The sequence below is a fragment of the Oenanthe melanoleuca genome, chromosome 1A (assembly GCF_029582105.1).
Source record: "Oenanthe melanoleuca isolate GR-GAL-2019-014 chromosome 1A, OMel1.0, whole genome shotgun sequence".
Lineage (NCBI taxonomy): Eukaryota > Metazoa > Chordata > Aves > Passeriformes > Muscicapidae > Oenanthe > Oenanthe melanoleuca.
Window position 1 is genome coordinate 9,582,955 of NC_079334.1, and position 27,025 is coordinate 9,609,979.

Sequence of the window (27,025 nt, forward strand, 5' to 3'; positions counted from 1 at the left end):
AAGATACTGTGTTTCTTCCCTCCCACATGCCTAAAAGCATCTCCTGAAAACGCTCACTTTATATAATAATATCTGATCATCACTCTGTGAACCAAGAGAAATAACAACTAATATACAACACTGACAATGCTGGAGCCATCTGTGTTCTACAGGGTATGAAGATCAGTGATGTGCCACCATAAAAACAGCAGCTCAGGAGATCATCTCCAAGATTAAAACTCCATTCCCAAAGGATGCTAATCCATGTTCGGTATTGCAGCCACAGAAATCTGCATTTCCTTGCATGTTGCTCAAAAGACCTTGCCAGGTATGATTTTACCAGGAAAGATTCCATTTCTGAAACATTACTGCAGGATGTTTTGTACTGGATAGCCCTTAGCTCTGGAGTTTAATATCAGTTATTGTAGCTAAGAATGGTTTAGAGTATATACAGTCATTTATTTTAAAAATGGACATTTTTACTGTAATATCAAAGGGAAGGAGAATTTAAGTCTCAGACTTCTTAGCACTGCTTCTATTTAACCCAAGTGAAACTCTGCTTTGTCTGCTACATTTTTAGCAGCAGCAGCAGCAGCAGAGTATCCTGGACTACTGGTTAGCATAAGAGGTTGGGAATTCCCTACTACATTGCAGTCAGCCCTAAATTGGAAAGTTTGCCATAGATATGGACTTCTAAATAATCTCCCCTGAGCTGTGCTGGGTCTGCAGGCCTAACAAACCTAAAATTGCATTTCAATCAGTATAGCAAGCAAAGAAGTCCTGAAAAAATACTGCCATATAAGAAAGAGCCACTCCGTTGAACCACTTTCAGATGTCACAGGAAAACTGATAAGTTAACTCCCAGCTGGTGGGATTGTTAAACACCCTGAACATGAAACATCAACATATCAAATGGCTGACAAGGAGCTCTTAAGTGATTACTCATGACTGAGAAGTAGCCCACAGTGCAGGGCACCTCTTTTGTAGAGAAAACCTATTTCATAGGGAGAGGCTTTAATCCACCCACTTAGAAATTGTTAGGTATTGGTCATGAAAGGTGTTATCAACACCAATAATTAAACCATGACCATTAAGGAATAAGCGTGTTTCTATCAAGACCAGTCGACTGAAATGAGCTTAAGTTAAGAATTTGTCCCTTCCAACTGTACATATTGGTGGGTCTTCCACCCTTAATGGTTTCCACGTTCAAGTAGGCAGACACAAATTTATGGATGCAAAGTTTCTCCCAGCGCAGAGTTCCGTTTTTTTCATTCTGAGTTTTGAGTGCCTGGTTTTCTGCCCTCTTGTGCTCAATGATAAATAAATTTGCATCTGAAAAAGAAACAGCTTAGAGAATCCCTTCCATAAGAGAGCTATTAAAAAGCAATTTCTTTACCAGGGAGAAATACCGCTGTCAAGCATACAACAGGCAGCTTTGCTTCATCGTTCATTTTTGTGCTTGTATTATGGTTATTTTTCCTATTTCTGTTCATCTGAAAATCAGCTTGATAGATTAATTCTTTTTTGAGAGTCGCTCTTAGTCACTGGAGTCTGTTCACCAAGAACCATCTGTTCCCCAAGATTTCCCTCCCACACACCACAGGCAGAATTACGCCTACAACCAGTTTCTTCTATTAGGAAAGAAACGACTGTAACAAGCTGGGTGATGAGTCCCGAGGGAGACAACACACGAACTCGTAACTTTGTTCATCATTATTATAAAGCAATACACTTTACTCAAGGACTGACTCTGGAGGGTAAGTGAACCTGTCTAGCCCGTCCCTCCCACTCTCTTGCTACAATACCAAAAGGTCAAGACCTGTCCAAGAAGTGGGAATGGGGAACAACTGGATGATGTTGTGGCAGCCCTTCTTCCTCTCTCACAGCCTGGGCCCCAATTTCACGGAGTGTTTTAATGTGCGAGTTAGGGATGATGCTCCTCAAATTCCTTCCTCTGCCTCCAATCTTTTCATGATCATGCAGAAGTCTCCTAATCTTTCTGACTCTGACTCATCCCATCTACCTTACCTAAGCAGGTGACTGGGAGAGTTTAATCAGATTAAACTGAACGAGCTAACAGATCTATTATGAAGGTATCACCTCACATCAAATCCATGACACTTGCCAAATAACAGCAGGGAGGTGTGAGCCTCATCCCAAGTGCAGGACACAGGCAGAAGCTGGACTGTAGCCTGTGCCAGGCATTCCAAGACCAGGATAACTGCACCCTGGGTAGCTGCCACCTTTGCTTCTGTCACTCAAGCAAGCAGCCAAATTGCCAAACTGCAGTGGAGGAGAGAGAGAGTAAATACATGCCTTGCTTTCCACAGCAAAGACTCTCTCCTAGGAAGGACTGAGAAAGGCAATTGCTGGTTTCAGGTTACAGACAGCACTTCTCTTCCCTCTCACCCATACAACCTTTTCCCTCAGTCCCTGAAGTGACCTGCTGAACCAACTCCCTGGAGGTGTCACAGAAAATCTCATCTCTTTTAATAGAATGGTAATCTTTTCAGAACACAAATGGCATTTCTTGCCACTTCCTCTTTTTCCAGTGCTGCAGCTCAGAAGTCCTGGCACCCTCCCAGTGCATGGCCTCAGCTGTGCCTTTGGAGCTGGAATCCATCTAGCAGAATAAAAACTAAAGAAAAGAAGGGAAAAGGACTGGTGAGTTAATTAAATGCAGCTCCTGTCAGAGAATGGGAGCACAAAAGCAGGTGTAGGCAGAGAAATTATCCAGGGGCACAAGAACTACCACGCAGGAGCACAGCAAATATGTATATGATCTGAGCCACCATCTGACAAGAGATACAAGAAATGTTTCAAAGAAAGATGTAATTCAGCAAATTACATCCAACCAGTCAGGTCTCATCATGGTTTATAGAAGGAAGGGAGTGGTTGAAGTGTTTCATTTGCAACATTATCTTCTATATATATTAAAATGCATATTTTAACCATATAAATGTTTAGTACAGCTTAAAGTCTCATTTCATTGACTAAACATCATACATAATTAATTTTAAAATCTAGCTATTATTTGGTAAAACACTCTTTCCTTCTTCAGTGCTGAATTACTTTCACTGAATGCTGCCTTTCCTGGACACTGAGCTTATCTTACTTTGGGTTTATTTATTTTTAGCACAGCTGTCTCTCACCACTCTGGTTTCATGTTCTCCTGATTCCCCTGATGCCAGGGATTTGAACATCTATTAGTACCTGAACAGTCTGCAGACAAGCACACAAAGCTGACTGCTTTCCTAGAGAGCATCTGCAGCACTCCAAGGAACTCACTGCTTCCATGGGTGCACATAAAAAGTAAACTGAAAAAGGATGGTCTCAAGTATCAAGTGACCAGGGAATGACACTGATTAAATGTCCCTCAACTTCCAGATTAGATATTAGGCAGAAGGGAGAGAAGGGTAACTGAAGGTCTCCAGACACGTATTTTGCATTTCAAATATTCAAAATCCCAATTTTTTTTTATTAAGTATTCCATTAATACATATACACAGTCTTCATCAGTAAGTTCTTTATAAAGAAGAGGCACATAATTTTTCACAGGAAGAAAGAGACACATAGATTTGAAGTGACTTACCCAAGGTCACACAAGTGGAAGGAGAACACAGCTATTTTAAAGCCCTTTAGGAGGCAATATGCCTTCCTTAACCAAGTGCTTCTTTCCTGACAGATGCCTTTTGAGGGTCAAATTAACATCAAAATTTTCGCACTAACTCAAAGCCTGATCTATGCTTTAAAAAAATACACAGCACATATTTAGGCTTGGGAATATTATCTCTCTGTAACTTGAAAGAAGAAATTTTGTTTAAGAAAAGCAAGATTCATTGGGGTGAACAGCAAAAAACCTGGGTAACAGGCTTGTGGAAAAATCTGCTCTTTTTTCTTGGTTCCATGTGCTCTACTCTGACATTGTTCATTGCTTTTCAGTCCTTTTTCAGCACAGGGTCCCACAGACAAGCAAGGGAGAAGCACATGGGTGGGGCAGAGGAACACCAGCCCCAGAGAGTACCTACTAGCCCTGGGAAAAGATGAAGTTAACTGGAGAATGCCTCTTGCCTCCAAGCAGGCTGGGAACATCACTCTTGCCAGCTCCAAGCTTACTAAGAAAGAGGATACAAAGAACTGCTTTGCCCTCCGTGCCTTTCCTACCCACCACAAACTGCTTCTGACCTCCTCTAATCAGGAGATAACATTTATCTGGAGGAAAACTGCTCAGAGACAATCCTGATGTGTCTGCAGAGTTAACACGGATAGGAAACACAGAAATTGACATTTGGTGATCTGGGGGTTTCCTCAAAACCAAAGGAAAGCAGTAAAACTTGTCCTCAGAGGACACATCTGACAGGGGCCAAGGAGTGAGTGATGTGTGACCAAAGCAGACACTGGTAAATAGAAAAAAACTGATAGATAGCAACTAAGGTAGAAAATCAAAAGAATCTTCTCTGCAATGCACAGATGAGCAGCTGTATCAACTCTTGTTTGATGCAGCACAGACAACAAATCAGTGCTGAAATGGTACATGAGAAACACTGACAGAAAGAGTCACAGATCTCAAAAGCACCTATTCCAGAGCTTTTCATACAGTCCATTTTGTGCAGGTGGAGGGGTGACACACAATTGGATGAGGTCAAAGTACACCACTGCTATAAACAGCAGCAGGGAAGCGATGCCTCGGGATTGCTGGTGCTTCTTTTTCCATGTTCACTTCAGCAGGAGGTTAATTTTTATCACAGACATAAGGAAGGCTTCAGTTTAGCCACACCTTTGGGCCTCTAGCACAAAAAATGTTTGGTCTTACAATAGTTGCTCAGTCATCTCCTGCTCTTATTCCAAACAAGGAACCCATTATGTTCTCTAAAATCTGGATCCTTCCAGGAAAACTAACATTACATTTCATTTCAACAAATTACATACCAGTGCATTTCTTCTGCAATTGATTCTGTCCAGCACAAAGGGCAATTTCACAGTATGTATTTTTATGTAAAAATTAGGACTTCTACCTGAGTTATTTGCTTTCTCCTACTGTTACTAGAGAAATGTGCACCTTTGAATCAAAACCAATATATAGATTCACAGGAACACAGAGACATATCCCACATGCACCTACTTCAGGTTATGCCCTGCTATTTAAAATACACAATAGCACACATGGCGAGTTAATATCACATACAACTGGCTTCTCGGTTAAGTGGAAAATTTAACATGAGAGAATTTGGTTTTCAGCCCGGTTTCCTAGGAAACATTTCCAGCTACTATTGGTGGAGGCTACAGGTTGACTGTCAAGCCCGCAATTTCCTTTGTTCCCAGTCCATCAGTTTGATTTCTTTTATCATCTGGTCTTCCCTACTGAAATACATCTAATATAGAGGGAAGGGTTCCTTGACACATGCAAAATAATCAGTATTTCCCAAACAGCCTCCCCAAAAGAGAGACACAAGGCAATTAAAGAAGAACAAATGAAATTAAGTTATTAGTATTAATTTAAAACGTGATATCCAGATTTGTATATGTTTGAGTCTGCACAATGTTGATAAATATCTGCTAGAGATAATCTACAATTTTACTATTTACCCCTAACAAACAGATGGGCTTCTGCATTGCCATTTACAGGAGTATAAACACATTCTGAAAACAAGAACAAAACAAGGAAAAATTTAGGAATATGTGCACAGGTTTTTAACTGAATGTGCTGTTACTTATAACCCTTTAGAACACCTGCATTTTCTAAAACTAAAGCATTATAGACAATGAGGACTGCAGAAAATCTATCCCCAATATTACTGCTCTTTGAAGACAAGAGGCAAAGCCCACTGGAGTGTATCTACAGGAGAGAAAACAGGTCCCAGCCCCACAGACAGGCACTGACCTGGGCACAGTGCCTTGGTCTGGAACCTTCCTGGCTTTGTTTCTTACCAAAAAAAGGGATTGCTCCAGAGGAAGAGAGGGCAGCTGGATATTTTCATGCACTCAGAGATGAAGCCTTACTTGCAGGTTAATGAAATTATGCAGACCAAAGATATATCACTGCTCCTGTTGTCACTCGCCTTTCTGCTTGCTCTTTGTGCCTTGGCAGGGAAATTACAGGCAACTGTGCTGGTGGCTCCCTTCTTGCTCCGTGGTGGAAGGAGATTGGACCCCTCCCTTCTGCCCAGGACATTCACCTGAGCTCAGACTGCAGTATTTTTGCAGCTCCTCTACCTGTTCCAAACCCATGGTAATGGCAGGAGGCTGGTATGGCTCTTTTTAAGGACGCTATTAATATCATCCTTCAGACACCAGAGAAAATTTCTAGCAGCTATTCCCTTTATGTCCATAGAATACCCAGCCTCCCTCCTCAGCTGCTTCACTCATAAAAATTGGGCATACAAGTAGGTATTGTTTTCATGTTTTGTTTTTTTTAACAGACAACATTTTCTGTGTCTTTCCATCGTACTTTACACGACTCCTTCAGCTTATGCACCCAGTGGTGACTAAGGCAATCAGGAGCAGAGATTAAAGACTGTGCTTTATCATGTTAATAACATGATTATGGGTGATGATCCAGGCCTAATAACCTCAAAACAGGAGCAAACCTGCCCTGCTTGTGCAGAAAGCACAAACACCAAAGCTGCTACAAGCTGAACCTGCCCTTGTGAAATGGCCTCCTTGATTCCCACACAGCAACACTTACTCCCTGAATTTTCCCTTTAGACATCCATAATTTTGGATTATGAGGATAAAGGTGAAACTTTTCCAATCATATCATTGAAACAGGAATGCCAGAACACCATAAGAGCTCGCCTTTCTCTCCTGAGCTAAACTACCTGGAGATAGTATATTATTATGAAAAAACTGGGTAGCAAAAGAGCAGTAAAATTTTTGGTACTAATCACTGAAATTGTTGGAGAAATAAAATGCTGTCATTTCACTTAAAGCCTGCAGCAAAATTCGCCTAGTTGATGGTGAACATTGTATGCATTTCAGTTCTCAGCATGACACACCTTCTATTCAGGGATGTGAATGTATTTGCAGTGTACCTCAGGAGATGGAATATGTCCATCAACAAATTACACTGTTTATTCATGGTTAATATTTCACAGCAATAAACATTAAATATGTTCCTATTTGATAAGATAACAATCTGAGGCCAACACCTTCCCTTTTGAGGCTCCCAGTAAAATGATAACCTTTGAAACACATCAGCTGCCTGATGTAAAAATTGAGAATTGTCTCCATCAAACAACTCAATAACTGATCTATATCTTTATAATTACTTCTCATTATGGAGATATAGATACCACCTAAACCACTTCAGTAAGACACAAGCAAATGTGGGGTTAGCTCAGCATATCAAGACACAAATATGAGGAAGTTCTGCTGGGATGTCTTCCCAGCTGGACAAATCCCAAACCACAGGGCATATTTTTGGTTGGTGTCCATGGGCTGCATAGCTAATATTTCTGCAGTGCATTTCAGCTGTGAACTGGAAGAGAGGCACACAAAAAAATGCAAGAAAAGCAAAATAAATAGCTAACCCCGTTTGGGAAAAGGACAGACACTCAGGAATAAGAGATTTGTATCATACTGAGAGGCAGCAAAGATATACAGAGTGGCATGGAATAAAGGATTTTGCTTCCTGAAAGGAGATGGCCTTTAATATCACCTGGTTTAGTGAAAAGTGTTCCAGCATGGCAGAGGGCTGGAATGAGATGAGTTTGAAGGTCCCTTCCACACCAAGCCAAGCCAAGCCAAGCCAAGCCAAGCCAAGCCAAGCCATTCCATGATGTGAAGATGGGACTGAGCAGATCATGGCTGTAAGGAACTGCAGATTATTAAACAGGTATGAGCAGCAGAGCTGCACACCGGATTTAGGGCAGGGTTGACTTGGAAAAGGTAAAGCTAGAATTGATGATAATTGAGTGATGTTCTGACCAAAACCTTCACTAGAAATTTCTGGGGTTAGTGGAAAGTGGGGAAATGGGTTGCAAGGCCCCAAAGCAGCAAATCCTGTCTGTCAGAAAGAAATGGAAGAAGTGATAGGGGAAGGGCACAGCAATCATCTTCCAAGCTTCAAAAGGAAAGGCTGAAGGGCAGAATTTTGGAAGGATGACAAAATGATTTACTGCTTCCATGCCATGGAAGCTCAAGGTCTCCATGCTGCTAAGAATGGTTACTGTCCTCTCACTCAATGTACTGTGCATATAAAAAATCTGACAGGGAAGAATCTAATTACCATTCCCTAAAGGCTGAGACTCTCCTTTGATAAAACTCCATCAAAAGCATACAGGCAGTACATTAACAATTCTGAATTGAAGCAAATTTGCTGTATTCGACATTCCCTTCCTGTTCAGGCTGCAGTGCAGAGTCCTGATGCCCTTTGGACATCCCAACAGAACCCAGCCCATTGCCTTTGATCAGTTTGTATTTCTGCTCACCATGAAACAGAAACAAGCAAAATCAGTACTCAGGATTTGGGGAGACACTAGTCTTTTAAAGGATCAGGTTTAATGGGTTAAAAATATTAGCATGAGACTCAAATCTATGTGCCACAACATATTTTTAGTACACATAAGCCTTCACATACAAGAATTCTTCCCCCTGCTGAAATTCCATGCTTTGATCTCTTGTGCATCCTTTCTTAGTGTAAATCTTTTAAATAGATTATATTTAAAGAACCAGTCATTTGATGCTAGGAAGAGATCTTAAATCAATATTTTGGCAGGTGTTTATGAAGTGATTAAAGCCTTCTATTTATTCCACACAGATATAAAAAAGGATGGTCATTTATTTTGCTAACGGATATGAAATGGCAAGGACTAGAACTTTAAATTGGTGGAAAGAGAGAAATCAGAACCTGATTGTCCTTTCTTCACTGGACAAAGCAAGAGCCCCATGCAGAGAAAATCCTATCCTTGAGGAACCTGTGTGGTGACAGCATGAAGGAGATGGATGAATCAAAAAGGATGGAGAAGAAGAAGAGAGTCTTATCTCTCTTTGAACAAGCCTGTATTTCCCCCCCTTATCTTTCTGGATACACCCAGTGATGTTACACCTCTCTTTTCAAATTCTTATTGACAATACAGGTTTTCTCTGCAGACTATTTCTATGTTTCACCACACTCTTTATGACACTAATAGTTACATGTACATTTATTTATTGTTCTCTGCCCTTTCTGGAAAACAAAACAAAACCTCAAACAAAGCAACATATACACTCCAAAACAAACCAAACAAAAAACCCCAAACCTATCTCAGTTTTTCTGTTACCTTCACAACAATAAAATAGCAAACCCTGTTTTCAGAGAGGAAACCCTAGGGTATCTCTGAGAAGGCATGTTGTATGGTTTGGCCTTACCCATCAAAAAGATGCATCACTTTCCTGATACCACAAATGTGGAGAGAATGTGGCATGGGAAGTAGTCAAGTGACAATTTTAGAAGAAGTTACAAGCCCCACCCTTTGGTAACTTTTATAGTGTACCTGGAAAGCTGAGCTGCACCATGAGCATGAAGTTTGGAAGAAAAACCAGCTGGCAAGAGCACATTTGAACAAGCAGCCACATGAATGAGCTCTCAAACACATCCTGGGTATCTCTGGCAGCACAATGTGGAATTCTGTGGCTGTGGAACTTTACCCACAGCATGGGAATAGATTTCACAGTTTAGTATTCTAACTGGGGAAGATGAACCTTGCTCTTACAGGTCTTGGATTGAAAAAATCAGAACTCATGAGACACAAGCTCCTCGCTTGCTTTCTACTGACACAGGTCAAATAAGCCTTACTCCAGGAAAATGCCTAAGTAGGTATTTTATTTAAAGCACATTTGTTGAAATTGGAACTCACTGCAAATTTCATATGAGCTTCTGACAGACTGCATATGTAAGATGCACATCTGGTTTATCCCACATTAAAAGAGGGAAAAAAATAATGTATTTGATAGAAGGAGTAACTAATTAATCTAGATATTTAAACAGTTATCCTGGAGGAAGAATATGAAGTTTTGATGTATTTGATATCTTCTCAAGTCATTCTTCAGCTTTCTCATGAGCTTTCTTTAGGCACTGGAAGGGCTTTGTCCTTCATAACCTGCTCCCTGGATGGCTGAAATCCCCCATGAGGACCAGGGACTGTGAACATGTAAATGGCACTGCCTCTGTTTTAATCCCTTTCCTGCCAGCCACTCACTTGCTTCACTATCGCCAAGTGTAGTAATTCCTGTGACTTGAAACACCCTGCCAGGACATGCTGAGGCAGATGGAAGAACTTATCTCACTAAGGTTTGTTTAGGGAGTGACCTGTGGAACACAGAAAATTCCTTGTAATGAACTCTGCCCAGCAAAGGCAGAAAAGCAAAAGCCAAAGGATGTATAAAAAGACTTAGGAAAGCTACCAGTACCCAGGAGCTGAGAGATCCAGATCCTGTTTCCCTTCTCCAGCTTCCTGAGTTAGATATTACTTATAACAGCCCTTCCAGTTATCAGTAGAGCCTGTGGCACAAAGAATGCACTACAACCTGGAGATTTTTTCTCTTTTTAAGGTACTAAATAGAGTAAGGTCCCAGACAAACCCTTAGGGAATTCTGGTTATAAGTGACCTCCAGGCAAAGCATGAGCCATTAAACTCTTGCAGTCTGAATGTCCAGCCAGGTTCCTTTTTCCCACCTTGACTGTAACAACCTTATCTGCATGTTGGCAATCTGATGGAGACATTGAGGAAAGCTTTGCTATTGACAAAGTAAATGCTACCCATGGCTTTCCCCTCATCCACAGATTCAGCTATTTTATCACAGGACCAGACTGGTCCAGCTACGTGTACCAAGGGTAAATCATAAAACCATGGAAGGGTTTAGGTTGGAAGTGACTTTAAAGATCAGGGATCCAGGGGCAGCCACAGTTTCTCTGGACTGCCTGTCCCAGGCCCTCACCACCCTAAAAGGGAAGAATTTCATTCCAATATCCAAGCTAAATCTATTCTCTTTCAGTTTGAAACTGTTCCCCCTTGTCCTGTCACTCCAGGCTCTCGTCAGCTGAGTCTCTCCATATTTCTTGGTACTGGAAGGCTGCAATTAGGTCACCTCTTTTCCAAATCGATGCTGACCTTCAAGTCACCTCCTTTTTCTTCACATACCCAGAAATGTGTCAAAAAATTCACACCATGATTTTCTTATTCAGAGACAGAACTAAAACTGCCTGGTCTGCAGCTGCCTGAATTATCCCTCTTGCCCTCTCTGACAAAGGGTGAAGCATTTGCCCCTTTTTTTCAGCCGTGTCTCCAGAATGTAGAAATCCTGAAGGCTTCTGAAATAAATGGAATACATAGCTCTTCATGCTCTCATTACCCCTCTGGCAAAGAAATTTGCTGCAAAACATACCCACACATAGAGTTCTAATAAAAGTCAGCTTCCTGGAGATCAAAGCAAGGGCAGCAGCTTGGGAACTGCCCACATCCAAAAGGGAGCCAACCATCAGGGAGACAGTGTGCCTCCAGGAATGGATACAGCACAACAAGGAACACATCAGCTTTCAGAACAGGTTATTGCCTTTCTGCAAGCAACCTCCCCCAAGTAGAAATCTACCCATAAAAATGTTTTTCCCTCCTCCACCATTGAGAATTTTGACACTATTTGTATGGAAATGCCCTTCCCAGTGCTGAAACTATTTGTGGATGGATAGTTCAGGTGGTTAATTCCTTGGTTGTGGGCACACATACAATGCCAGAAGTGGCACAGTTGTATTCACCTGGTCTTCTGACACATGAGCCTATCACTTGAAGAATGATAAGCCCTTTTCTTATCTTTCTGCATCCCTCACTGTGTCCTCACTGCCTGCTTTACACCTGAACACCTAGAATAATGAGTGAGGTACTTCCAAAAAATGTTTAAAGAGGTCAGACTAAAATCTTACAGAAAGTATCATGACACTTTTGAGTGGAGGTGTAATTACCCATACGGACAGTGGTGTGTGTTTTAGCAGATTTTGACAGAATTTTAATAAACAAACCATTAACATAATTTTCAGGCAAATACAGAGTCTTCTGGAAACCCTAATTTTTCAAGATGCATTCAGTTAAAAAAAAGAGAACCTAAGTAACTTATTCTTGCTTCATCCAAAGGGGAAATTTTGAATATCATGGAAAAAACAGGCAACTGACTAGAAATTTTTGCTGTAACTCAGGAGTTCTAGCTCTGCAATTATAAAAATAAAAACCTGAAATAGTTAAAATAGTAAATTTTTACTCTGGAAGAGTATTTTGGGGCTTGGGGATTTCCCCCCCCCCTCTTTTTAGGGCCCTGGGTTTGTAGCTCTACCAAAGCAATCAAGGAAATTCAAGAAAAAAGTCCATTTTGCTTGTCCTTACCCATATTTTCTATCCCAGAAAAACATGGGGGAGGCATTTTTTCCTCTCCCAACTAGGAAAATACTGATTGTTCACTGTAAATATTCTATTATATAGATTAAGTACTAAGTAGTATACACAACTGTAATTCCAGTAATGTCCAGCTTAGAGCCAGATCCAGGCTCCTGTTCTGCTGAGTTCAGCAGTAGATTGAAGGCTTGAAAACACATTTTAGTGTTTTGCAGATATGAAACCAAAATAAGAGACCTTTGCTCCTAAACTAAGGTAAGAAATCCCACTTTCAGGATGAGATGGCAACACAAGGAGACAACCGGCAAAATAGACAAGAAAGATGAGAAGACACAAAATAATGGAGATCAAAAGTACACACACAGTTAGTTAGTATCAAAGATTTGTTTTGTTTTTAAACAAGCCACAAGTCAGTGCTTGTTTTTGTTACTCATATTTGCTATTTCTACTGCAGCTGTGCCCAGAAGTCCCATCAGGACATCCCATGCTCAGTCCCTGCTTTTAAATCTTGATGCAATCAGACACTTGACTATCCCAAAGCTTCATGTATGAGGAGATCACTCTGAATTTTCTCTCTCGTCTAAGTCATATAAATAATAAGCCACACACTTGGCAAAACTCACCCAATTCAGATTGTAACAACACAAGGCAAGTTTCTATTAACTCTTCAGTGGCACCCACTTTAACACAATCTCCTTGAATTTGGGATTAAAGACCCAAAACTGCAATACAAGACTGATGCACCACTAAAGACACACCAACTTTCTTCAATGAAAAGAAGTGAAAGCTTATAGTAACTGAATATATATAGGATCAAAAATCAGTCTAATAATAATTTTCAACTGAGTGAATAAATCATGCCTTGATTTTAAAAATATTTAGCTAGACTAGCAACCCTTTCCCTTTGCCATCTCCAGATCAAACACAAATCAGGCAAGCACAGCAGGCTGTGGACAACCACCTCCACAGTCCAGAGTGCAGCAGTGAATCATCCCTGTTCCCAGAATTAATAGGGTTTCCCTCTGCAGAGTCAGACCAGCTCATTCTGGAAGTCTGGCTGCAGACAGTTTGTGCTCTTCAGAGTCACACCATCACTCACATTTAACTTTGAATAGAAGAGCTGTTTCATTTCAAGAAGCAAAATGAATTTACAACACTATTAATACTCTTGCTCCCAGCTCCCTTAGAAGAAAACAAAAGGCCTAATACAAGCCCCCAGAAAATGACAAAAGCTCAATTTTCAGGCTTGGGTCTCTTGGCACAATTCAGACATTTTGATTTGCGTATGCAACAACACGAGTCAGAACCTCACAGTTTTTTAAAGCAATCTCCCTAATGTATTTGGCAGTTCTTATGGGTCTGGTAAATGCAGTAAAAACAGCAGGTTGGATTTGCCAGAGTAAACTGCAGCCAAAGATGACCTCCAAACAACTTTTAAGCTGCGTGATCCTCCAGAGGATGGATTTTAGGATCAGCTGTGGGACACTCAAAAGATCAAAAGCTCCAGATTGTGAATATCAGGACATACCCCTGTCACAAATGGGAGCTCTCTCAGAGGCCCAAAGGATCAGAGTACTTCCCCTCCTTTTCCCCAGTATTTCAACAACTTTGTTTATCCATGTAATAGCCAGGGATCAGGTTTTGAGAGGGAAGTAAAAACAGAAGTTTAAAGATTCTGCCCCACTATCTTTAGGATTTTGCTGTGTTGACAACAAAATGTGTTTCTTTGCAGGGTGTCCCAATCAACCCATACACAGGGTCTTTTGATAAAATTGGTCTTAGCCTTCATCATTCCCAGTCTGCTGCCAGAGAAGAAAAAATACTGGTAAGGAAGGCCAGAGATAATTTAGAAAAACAGAAAAACTTTCTATAAGAAAAAAAATGAAAGAAACAGCTGAGGATATAACGGAATAAAATCAGACACAAAGGATAAAACATGAGTTAACTTTACACTATGTTGAACGACCAAATAGCCAATTCTGCTCTTCAGGTGCTGACTGATGGCTCCACTGCCAATCCACTCCAGAAAAAGATGAGCCTGTGTCCTTAGCTATGATTTAGAGGCCCTTAGCCAGAGGCTGTCTGAGGTCAGCTGTCCTCATCCAGCCCCAATTCCAAACAGAGAACCCACACCCACAGATGAGCTGTGGTACACGAGCAGCTCCGCCGGTGTCCTGAGCGGTTCTGAAGTGCAACAGCCCAAAAAGGAATTGTGCCAACTCACACACATCAAGAGCCAAGTCCCAGGCTCCAGCAAAATGACAAACATTGTTTGAAAACGTGTTTGCTGAAGGCCTTGTTGGTGAACGGGTCACTTGGCAAAACTCTGAACACAAGGCATGCTGTGCAGCTGCCTAAAAGCTCAGCTCTCCTGTGTGCCTGAGCAAAACCAGGATCCAGGAGGAATCAGCAGCTTACAAAGGATGCCCAACAGGACTTCTCTAATGACGCTGCTCCATGGCCTTGCTGCCAGCAAAAGCTGCTGGGAAATGGCTCTGATTTCTGCTACTGATGTAAAACTCTCAAACCTGCGTAGGAGAGCTTTTCTCTTCAACGTCCTTTGTTCTTTTCCCATCCTCTTTGAAAATGCCATGCTGAACTCCTCTATCCCTTTCATGCTCACTCTCCCACTTCCTTGACTTTTTCCTTTAGTAAATCTAGACAGCAGTGGTGGTGATGCTGGAAGTTTTCTTCTAGCAAGGAGACCTGGAAAGGCACAACTTTCTGAATGGAGAGATCTCCGATTGGCATAAATTTTGCAGATTAGAGAATCTAAAGCTTCCCTTTAGTCACATGAAAAAATTCTAACACTAGAATACCACTTCCATTTCCAACTTGACACACAAAGCTGAGTTGAGATGCAATCACATGGGGAAAGAGGTGGATGAGAGCAGTACCAATAAAACAATTACTTCTTGGGTTTGGTAGTTTGGAAACCCAGAAACTGTCTAGCTTGCTTAGGCTCCAAGGCTGGAATCAGACAGCTTCCCAGTTTTAGAAGAGTGATTAACTGAATTTTCATTTCTGTACCAAACACCTTCTCTGTGTTTAAATCACTATCATCTGAAGTTGAAATACTGGCAGGGAATCTAACTCAGACATGTAATCATCCAGAACAACACCAGAAATGCCACAGAATTAAAAGGACAACTAGTGAACTACTTATTTGGGCCCATCACCTCTTTGAAAACTACCCTTCACAAGATACTCAACCAAAGCTAAATGAAGGTAACAAGAGAAATTCTACTGATTCCAGGAACTGGGCTTTGGCTGCAAACCAAAAAGTACACAGGCATAAAAGCAAATTCAAGCAATGTTATGAAGATCCTTTAAAGCTGTGACTCAACTGCAATCTTAGTTTGCTATCTCCCTTATGAGATTCCCTCTTTCTTCTGCATGACACCCTTGCACATTAAAGAAAAAATATTGTGAAGTTACAGGCTGTAAGTGTCCCAAAATATCACTGCTTGTGGAGCACTAAAAATGCATTTCATTTTACAGATGGCAGCAAATGCAGTTTAACTGCAACCTCTACGCTGTTACTGGCAAGAGAAAATCTTATTGTTGATGTTTTTTAATTGCATGATTCTCAAGGTACTGTCTGCTCATTTGCTTCATGGGATGAACTTTTACTTTGCCATTTATCAGCTGGCAGCATCTTCACTTCAAAATCTTCACTAACACAGAAATCCCTTGGGATACCCACCACTAAATAAAACACAAATGGATAGCTTGAAAGAGAGTGCCCTTGTGCATTTGTGTGCATTTGTGTCTGTACAAATGTGTATGTGTTACTTGGGCTGCAGCGCACAGTTTTGTGCTTGCTGCGTAAGAAGCTTGTCCATAACATTCCTTGGACAAAATGAGGTGTCTGACCATCATAGTTCTCAGACAGCAGCATACTATTAACCACAATGTCTTTTCAGATTTAGCAGAGTAACTGAATATTAATATTTAAACATGAACGTCTCTTGTTAGCTAACTTACGTAAAACTGAGAAAATTCTCCTTTGTTTCCAGCTTTTTAAAAACTTTACTGCATGAGCAGCACATGCATTAGCATACAATTGGCTATTGGGATTTTTCTGGAATGCTTCTATATGAGGCTCTGTATTCTCTCCTGGAGGTGCTGCTATTTAGATCATGATCTACTTTACATCATGAAGTGATTTTAAGGGGAAAAAGACTCACACAAACAAAAAACCCCTTCTGAAATCTGATGATTTATTGTGATTCCAGTCCAGGCCACAGAAAAGTTGCATGAAACCACGAAGTAAAGATAAAAGTGAGGGGCAGCTTTTACAGATTGCTCTGCAGGTGGTAGGTATGTGTATAGAATGACATGAAGACAGAAACCATTAACCCCCTTGCTGGTGCAGCTGAGCAAGTAGGCACAGAGAAAGCTGAGCTGCACATAAAGATCTTGCTACAAGGCAATTTTTCTGTACACACACCTTGCAAGGATCAAGACTGCTGAGCTGGCAGCTGCTGCCAGGCAGGTGGCCCCTGGTTGATGCTGGACTACCCTGATTCATGCTGGGTTTCTCTTTCCAGTGGAAGATGAGGAAACTGATGTATCAGGTTGTGACACCAAAACATTTTTTCTTCACAGAATTATGAACACACTTGAAATGAACTGAGAAGCATCTTTGCTTTCGATGACTTACCAATTGCAGAGTAATCCACCTCGTTTCTACAGTTTCATAGCATACTGTGTTCTTGTTTTTCATTTAGAATCTTATATCATTTAAACATTCTTAATTCCTTTGTGATTTACTGTGTACCTTTGTGCAGGTGCAGGAAACTGACAACTGCAGTCTATTTTTAAAAAGAGTTGACTTTACTACTGTCAATACCTGCAGGAGCAGAAGGACTGAAGACAGTTTGCAAAGATGGAGCATTACACTGTGACCTCTCCTTGACAGTGATAAAATTGAGGTTTGAATTCTGCACCATCTGGCAGAGCTTGTGACCTGGAGACAAATGGCATTCCCAAGGCTTGTCTGGGTTTCAGCAGCATTGCTTCTTTTAATAAAAGACAACGTATCACACCATTAGGTCATAATTTTTCCTAGAGCTTCCAGTACTGCAAGTTCTGCTTTTAAGGGGCAAGATCAACAGGAACCATGCTGATAACACTACAGAACTGCATCTCTAAGTGATCAGAGAGTAATGTTTCAGGGAGAGAGTCATGCAGGAGTACAAGGAGAAGCTGTTTAATATAAGGGACACAGCTTCTTGAAGTCTGAAATGTCTTTGGGAAAAGGATGTAGAGCACAAGTCTTAGGAGGAGTGGCTTAGAGAGCTAGGGTTGTTTAGCTTGGAGAAAAGAAGGCTCAGTGGATACCTCATGGCTCTCTACAACTACCTGAAAGGAGGTTTTAAGAAAGTAGGGGCCAGTCTCTTCTCCCAGGTAACAAGTGATAGAATGGAAAGGAAATGGTCTCAAGTTGTGTCAGGGAAGGATTAGACTGGATATCGGGAAAAATTTTTTCATCAAAAGGGTTATCAAGCATTGAAACAGGCAGGCAGTGGTTGAGCCACCACTCCAGGAGGTATTTAAGATATGTGAAGATGTGATGCTTAAGGACATGGTTTAGTGGAGAAACATAGCAGTGCTGGGTTAACAGCTGGACTCCACAATCCTAAGCGTTTTTTCCCAAGATAACTGATTAAATGACTCTATGATTCTACAACTCATCTGTTTGAAGAAGACAGAAATAATATTATTTCAGTCTTGGCCTTGAACACTTTGAGGGATGGGGCATGTACAGAATCAGAGAATCAGTTAGGTTGGAAAAGATCATCGAGTCCAACCCACGATCTAACACCACCGTGTTCCATCAACCTAAAACCTCATTAACCCTGATCCAAGTTCAGGCCCCTCTACAGTGGTCACAGCAGATTCCAAGGATGCTGTTCCAGATGGAGTGGCACTGCACTGGTTTGGCATGGAGAGCTTTCATTGCTTATGGTGATGAATGAGGAGGCAAAGACAAGGAAAGTCACAGGAGGAGGGGAAAAAGATAAATCTGGAATGATTTGCTGAAACGAACAGGGCCTTGCTGGATGTTTGCTGATAAACACAGCACACTTCATGAGGAAATACTGAAGAGACAAAGGTGGCTGATAGCACTGCCCATCCCACTGTGCAGCTCCAGACAAAGCACTGCAGGGAAGAGAAGGTCTGTAGCATCCACTGTAACTAGAAGGGTTAACTGTGGTTGGATGACAGGAAAAAACATCAGCATTTTACAGGCACACCTAATTCCCCATTTTCAGCAGTCTCATTCATAGCCTCCCCATTTTCTCTCTGAATTATCAGAGACATTAATAACAGCCTTTTCCACTCCCCACTTTGTCTGATCTTTCTAATTAGGAACACTGAACAAATGTATCTGAGAAACAGCCTGGCAGCAGCAAGTGGCCTTGGTTCACTGCATGGAGGGCATGGAAAATGCTCTGCTCTCCCAGGGACAACAGGAAAGCTACAACCAGTGACTCAGAATTAGCCCAGTAACTGCTCTCCAGGGAATCCAAGACAACCCTCCAAGCATTCCTGCCCATTTCTGTGAACAGAGGGATCAGACAGCAAAAAATGCTCCTTGAAACAATTCTACATCTGATAAAGACACATCTCCCATCAACCAACAATTAGACAGCCCTGGCAAGCTCTGCTTCATGATCCACATTTCTGGACACATCCAGGCAGCAGCCAATACTGAAATCTGGGGTTTTCTGTGGAACAGCTGTGCTCTGTGCAAGGCAGACGTGGCATTTCATTAAGCACAGAGTAATAGCTTGATTCCCTTAGGAACTTGCTGCTGGAAAATAGAACATCTCCTTTCATAAATAGGCAAGGTCATCATGCTTGTTTTGGATTTGATGCTGAGATAATTGAGTATCTGTTCATTATACATTGAATACTAATGCACTAATGCACCTGCATGTAAAACATATTTTACTAGACACAAGGAAAGCAGCCTTATATTAAATTTCAATGCCTGTTCAGCTACAGAATGCAGTCAAAGCTCTGATTAATGCCCAATCTATTTTCTGTATTTCACTTTCCATGCTGGATTCAGAAGTTGAAAAATTTCAAGTAACAAGCTGTTGAAAAGCACAAATTAAGTTTTTTGCCTGTTCACACTGTTTCACCCTTTTGTAACCCACAGCTGCTCTTCTATTTAACAGGAGTCATCTTCCAGCATATTCACATGTTCACACTGTGAACAAGATAGGGCACAAATGTGACACTTCAGTGTTTAAATCCCTGTAGATATAATGATAAAAGCCACACAAATTTCACAAAGATTTATGAAAAGGGATCAAAAATCTAGGCAAGTTCTTTCAAAATATTTCTAAGTACTACCAAAAACCAGGAGTCCCCAGAGGACCCTACCTGAAGAACCTAAACATTATGCAACTAATACTAACCAATCTGCTTCACTTTGATCTTACTTCATTCTCAAATAGTCATTTTATCTCTTTGTTTAGAATATTTAGAAGTTGGCAACCGGTATTTCTCTGTTCCTTTGGTTCCTGGAATACTTCCTTTCCAGGTGTGTAAACAAGAAAATCCAGAGGATAATACTAGGTCAAAGCTAAATGCAAAAGAAGAAAGAGTTACTTGCAAAGTGAAAGTGTCATGGGTCAGTAGGGAACATTACATAGGGTAGGATATGAAAGAAAAAATAAAGCATGTTTTCCTAAATCTAGATACAAATATTAAATCAGTTGTGAGGAAAAAGAATCATTATTCATTAGAGTTTAGAAATTATAAAGATACATGTAAATAATACACATAAATAAGAGAAAGGATTTTATTTTTAAGTTTCCTGTGCTTACTACAACATATGTCATAAGAGATTATGATCAGAAATTTCAATTGGGAATGCTGCCTAAAGATATGGAACAAAGTTTTGCATTTTTATTCATTATACATCTCAGGGATTTCCCAAACTGAAGGATGCAAACCACAATTGCAAATGAAAGGACAGTCTCTAGATTGTGATCAACTAGAAAAAGATCTGCAAAAATGTTGAGAATAATGTTTCCTGCCCTCATGTCATTAAATTAACATCTAGTGGCATTAGTTTCATTTCTAGGAAAAAAAAATCTGCAAGGGTGTCAATGTTTGTACATGGCAAACACCTTAGAGTAGGGTTTCTGCCTTAGGCAAGGATTTTTGAGTAATTTTTAAATGATCAGCATCAGAAAGACATCTTATTCTTTGGAAGGTGAACCAGGAGGACCTGGATGACTTGTGAAGTTTTTTTCCTCCCAAGGCTGTAGGAGCCTAACTTAGAGCTCTGCCTTCTCCTTTTATTAATTTGAAACACGTTGGAGGAGGCTGCCAAAGGTTCAAGGAGAGGTTATCAGGTCCTGTTTGCTGTTGGCATGCCTGAAACTGCTGACACATGCCAGGAAGAAAAATGGGTACATCTAATACCTGCTGCAGCAATAAAACAGCTACTAAGGAACCTCACCTACACCTAACAACACCTCCAAGCTGTGCTGCCCAACTGAAGAGATAAGCCAGTATTTATATAGTAGTATTTATACATAAAATGCAAACAGAGCTTACAGAAGTCTTGGTGTATACTTAGGTTTATCATTTCCTCAAGTGTTTTAAAACACAAAAGGCAAAAACACACCACATTTGGGATTTTGTTGGTTGGTGATAAAAACATTATACACTGATGAAAGCTGAGGGTGGACTTGGCAGTGTGAGGTTAAGAGATGGACTCAAAGACCTTGAGGGTCTTTTCCAACCTAAATCATTCTATGTCAGACTAGCAAAAAGCAACCAATGTGATTGTTTCCTTTTTATATTACTCACAAATCTTCCTGAATATGAAAACAACCTACCCGCTCGCTGTTAAAAACACACCAAAACCAAACAAACTCTGTTCTAGGACATACATAAGATTTTCCTAGCTTAATGCCTCAAAACATGAAAAGGAAAAAAGCATGTTTTCTGACAAACATACTTGTCTCCAAGTCACCTATTTTACCTCTAACTTCTGCAGAAGGAGGAGGTTCTTCCAGTCAAGTCGTGTTTAAACTTTTAGACCAATACTCCATAAAGATATGTTGACATTTCTCAGATTAATTCCAAGTAATTTCTTGCCTGCTAGGGTCAGATCTGTCCCTTCCTCTCATTTCACATCAGGTATGTACAGATTCACACTAGCATTAGGCATGAGCTTGAACTCTGGCATTTATCATAGCTGGAGGAGTCTGAGCAAGTTCACAACTTCATCACTGGCTTAAGATCCAGAGGATCTTGAGAATCCTGGGAGCCTCAGGCCAAGTCAGTGTCTCCATACAAATGTTTACATTAAATATAGCAAAGGGCTTTGACATCCTCCTTGTCACTAAAGATTTCCTCACTGGGATGGCAAACTAAACAGGATCAAGACACATGGGTAGAGGTGATGCAAAAAGGGAAGTAAAAAGATTGCATTGCTACAGTGTAAAAGGCTGTGGCACTCATCAAAGTCAGACATTTACAGGTTTGTCATGTACAATTCTTCTGGCTGTTTGTCTTAGACACAGCAAAAATACACAGCTGTTAGAGCAGAAGTCAGCATTTTGTTCTTGATGAACTGAGTAAAATAGAAGCCCTTTGCTCCACCCAGCTAAATAGATTTCAGATTATATTCCAGAATAAACCATATGAACTTACCTTACATTTCAACATGTTGGCCACTCTCTCTTGCATTGACTGTCCAGCCTTTGGCCTGACAAGAATATAAACTGCTTTCACTTCAGGGCTGGAGCGCAGGAGTTTTTCCACCAGCACTTTGCCCATGAAACCTGTAGCTCCTGTGATAAGTACTGTCTTTCCATTGTAGTAAGCTGAGACTGAAGACATGGTGCTTTCTTGTTCTGTCCCTTCCTGCAGCAGGTACCTGAGAAGATGCAGAAATAAAGCTTTAAAGGCTTTTGGGATAACCTTTTTAGCCACCTCAACTCAAATTAGTTCAGTCAATGCCAATTTTAAAATTATTTTTCTTAAAAATTCTTTATTGTGAAAATAAACTAGAAATATCTAAGAAGCTTAAAAAAATCAAGCTCAGCCTTATTCTCCACGTGATACCACAGTTGCACACAGAGGTCAAACACAGCTCATGCTGTCCAAGGCTCCCAGCAGGAGATGCTCACTGCAGTGCTGAACAGTGTTTATCTGCTACTGTGAAGTGGCAGCAATGAAGACATGCAGCTATCCCTACAAGACAAAGGAGAGATTTCCTGACAAACACTGCTGTGTTTTCCACTTCAATCCCACTGTGCCTATGGCATTTCTTGTCAGCCATCACTAATCGACATGCTCAGTCTTTTCTGTTGCCTTGGCTTGGAATAACACCATGAAGAAAGCTCTTCCTCATGGAAGATACAGTGCAGTGACACTGCACAACTGCAATACCACGTGCAGGTCACCACCCCCTATGAGCTGTTATAGCCAGAATTCATCCCAGTTCACTCTAAGGAGTGTAGACATGATAGGCTCCCCTTTGGACACTGACATGGACCAGGCTCCCACATGATGTGTCCCAGTTAAATATTTTAATTAGATGCAATGGTTTCAGGCCTGAATGTTCCCAGACACCCTGATTCAAACTCTTAAGTTGATTAAATGCAAAACAAGGCCAGACTGAATCCTCTTAGAAAAGCCCCTCTTCCCTTATTAGCCTAATGCAAGCAAAACAACCATCTCTGAAGCAGGGCAGACCACATAAAGCACAAAACACACACTGCAAGGAAAAGGCTCATGAAAAATACCAGTAAATGTTCTGAAAAAAGACTACTGAATTTGAAACAAAAAAACCCCACAAGAATAGTAGAATGCTGTCAATCACATGATCAAGAATCAGAATGATGATCTTCAAGTATCTCAGAAAAACTCTTCCTCCAGCAGAAGCTTCAGAGACACAAACAAGGGATTCAAGCCTAACAAAATATTACCTTTCTTTCCCAGTGCTGCCTGGGACCACAGTACTCAGCATCAAACAAGTGAAAATCCCAAATTTCTTTATCCATGACAAATCATCAGGTGTAGAATCCAGTTTAGAAAGTGGGTCAAGCAGAATAACCTCTCAGGGACACTATTTTAAAAATAATAGCTGTGGGTATTCTGGCTCAGTAAATTTGGTTATTAGCCTACTTTCAGATGTTGTCTAGATTATAACTTAGATGAATGCAGAAGGCTCATCTAAGCCTATTAAAAACCTGTTCTTATTAAAGAGCTGGCCACATGGGAAGTTAAACCAACAGGTTAAAACTACTGGATAATTAACTTATTTATAACAAAATCTCACATCTTGTTCCAGTTCAAAAAAACTGCCTCATACTAGAAGACAGGAGAGCCTGGAAGTGTGTGAAAGGTGTGTAGGGCCAGAAGAAGGTTGTAGTTTAGCCAGCTGAAGACAAAAGACCTCAGAAATTTGGCATGACACATGGCCTTAGTCACTAGAGGCCATACCAATCCCAGTGAACAACAGGAAATAAAAAGATAAAATATAAGGACTACTTCCAGCCACTGAATACTTGCTTTGAAGTAGTATCCAGAAGACAAACAATGGTACATTTATAGAGTTTGCACCACAAACTTGGAGATTGCCAGAGGAGTTAGTCTCCTTCCCACACTTCAGGAGCAGAGAGCATTTCCAGCCTGCATCACTAAGCACTGCTGCTCTGCCTTAAGAGTTGTAGACTACTGCACAAGTGACTGTGAAAGTCTTCCAAGTGTGGACATCAATTTATTATGCTGTTTCACCTGGGTTCCCTGCTCCAGTTATCTAAAAAGGGCTTAATTTCTTTTGGCCAGATGTTCAATGCCTGCTAGAATAGTTAAGTATATAAATCACTACTTTGAAGTGTCCCTATAACTAACCATGCAGCCGTGTTTCATTAAGCATTTCTGACAAGGACAACATGCACATAGCTGCACAGAGATTCTCTCCATCTAGTCTGAGACCATTTTGAATGTCTGATTCCAAACAAACCCAAAAATTTCATCTCCCAAGCCATTCTGGTATGATGAAAATGGAAGTACCAAATAGCCATTGAAAAAACAAAACTTTCAAGGCAATCTCCTGTTACTCTTGATTACTGGCTTATCCTCCTAGTGTTAAAAGTGAAGAAAAATCCCATCCTTTCTATTTTCCATAATAAAGCAGTCCAAGTTAGGCAGTCCAGAGTTAGTAGGGCCAATTTCAGAGTTGGATCCAGTTGTTCAGGGCCTCATCCACAATAAAAAAAAATCCACAAAAAAGGAGATGGTATTTGCCTGTTATGGGAGCAGATTTGTGTCTCTTTGCACAACAATTTATTTTTCTATTTCCTAAGTGAGCTTCAGAAGAAATTATAAAAATCTCGTACCTATCAGATGCCATGCTAATTATCAGGAAAGAAAATCTGTGAATTTGTTTAATGTACACAAACAAAGTCATGTTTTGAGTTCATGACACAAAAACCAGAATGCTGCCATTTGGAATAGATAGATCTCTGAATCTCCACTATCTTCAGATAGATCTCTCAATCTCCACTGTTCAAGCAAATTTAAAGAGGATTTCATTACATTCCAGGTTCAAAAGCAGATTCCAGTCTATATACAGGATTGCTAAGATATTTTCCTTTCAACTTAGTCTTGAATTTTTTATTTTGTACAACTGTCTTTGGTTTTTTATATTTTTAAGAGTGTGATTGATTTTTCTTTGTTTTTATTGATTGTGCTTGGCCTTTGTAAAGGAAATACTGAAGAGCATATGGAGATTTTAAGGAATCAGAGGATTTCTGAGGTCAAAGGGTGTGACACAAGTAATGCCTATTGACCTCACCCTTTGGAAGTCTACTTCAAACCAGGGAGAACTATATGCATGCCTTTCTGGCTTTTTACACTCACGTTGTTTCCTGCAGAAGGTTATACCTGGCCTTTCATTTTAAGGAATAAATAGTCAATACTGAGCACTATTTCCCAGTCAATTAAATTACAAAGGATTAAGTGCCTGGTAGAACTATTTGAACTATGGTCAGAAGTTGCAGTGAGGTGACCCTTAGTGAGGTACGGAGGGATAAAGACTATTCCATAGGCTAAGGTTCCTTGCTCTTCCAAATCTGACTGAAGGTGAGAAAGCCACTGAATTGTGGAGAAAAGCCCACACAAGGGCTTCCTGAAGCCCACTTCAAGGGAGTGTGGGCAGGCAACACAGATGTTTTAGGCACTAGTCAGAGCAGGAAAGTAATCACTGATGACACCTGAATTACTGAGCACAGCATCTCTGCAGCAGCACAAAGCTCTCTGATGCTGACTCATCTCCAGCCAGAGCATGAAAAAAGACACGAGCCAGGCATCCCACTGAGCCAGGCATCCCACTGAGCATCTCTGCAGACACAAGCTGCTCTGAGGGTACTGCTGCCTCTCACAGTCTCCTCTGGATCAAACAGAAAGGACGAGCTACAGCACTGCATTACAAACAAAGCCATGATCTTGTGCCAAAGGACAAGCAAAGAGAAAGGTGGGAATTTTAATCCTACCAACCTAACACTTCCTTCCTGCAAAGGACAACCCTCGTATCCTCAGCTGAACAGCACAGGAGAACTTCCCCTCACTGAGGGCAGGTATGACTGAGCTGATATTTAGCAGAACTACTCCACTGACCTCATCTTCCACATATTCCAGTGACGCCAAATCTGCATTCAGATTGGAATGGTGTAATGCAGAGAGTGGCTGCTCTCAGAGCCAGAGTGGTGGGAAGGGATATGTGGACCTGAACCTCACTGAGTGCTGCCACTGCTCACAGCAGCCCCGTGGACGCAGGGGTCAAGGAGGGACAGCAAAAGGGAGGATGAGCAGTGGAGGTGGGCTGGAAGAGGTGAATATTTCAGTATGGTTTGGATCACTGCCCTATTCAAACAGGACAGCAGCCATTTCAGCCATTTCACATGCTTATCTGTTGGAAGTATTTGTCTTTTCAACAAAAAAAAAAAAAAAAAAAAAAAAAAAAAAAAAAAAAAAAAAAATTAGTTCTCGGCACAACCAAAGCATCATACGCCTATAAATGTACATCTAGATTCAAAAATGGTCTCTCTGGCATCTCCTTGTACTTAGGCTGGTTTTGATGAGCTTGTTCTTACACAACATTATGCAGGGACGTAACTTCCATAAACAAGAGGGCTGGCCTGTTCAAATGAGTCTTTCAGACATCATATTAAATGCAATGAACCAGCTTCAACCAAAATTACACTAAATGACAAGCAATAGTTTTTGAAACAAAGCTACTGACAGCAAGAGTCCTTTAATTCTTGGCCACTTTCTGAAAATAAATATTTAATCTTGGGTGAAAATATGATTGGACAGTTTTCTTTAATCAGGATACTGGAAGAGTTATAATTAACCTGGAACATGCAGAGAAAGAAAAATTCCTCTGTTGTTTCAGAGAAACTGTATAGCTGAGGTCAGAAAAAGTAATATAAAGTAGTCACATACTACTTCTGTCTCATCAATTTACTTCTTCAGTCTATTAATTATTTTATGAGTTTTAAATGGACTGAACACTGGGGATGCCTGAACAATACATTTTCATATAATTATTTTCTCTTTTACATTTTGTCTCAGAATGAATTACAGAGATTCTCCAAAGTAGGCAAGTAATTATAATACATAAAAGCAATTATTTCTAG

The 27,025-nt window shown here is 40.7% G+C and overlaps 1 protein-coding gene across 3 annotated transcripts in view; it reads right to left on the bottom strand.

The window, feature by feature from the left end:
• Window positions 1-27,025, bottom strand: part of FAR2 (fatty acyl-CoA reductase 2) — a 119,917-nt gene that overhangs the window by 40,288 nt on the left and 52,604 nt on the right. For all 3 annotated transcript variants that reach the window (XM_056516416.1, XM_056516415.1, XM_056516417.1), the window contains exon 2: window positions 22,029-22,254. In XM_056516416.1, the coding sequence (XP_056372391.1) occupies window positions 22,029-22,217 (189 nt within the window). In that variant the 5' untranslated portion in view covers window positions 22,218-22,254. The remainder of the gene's footprint in view (window positions 1-22,028; window positions 22,255-27,025) is intronic.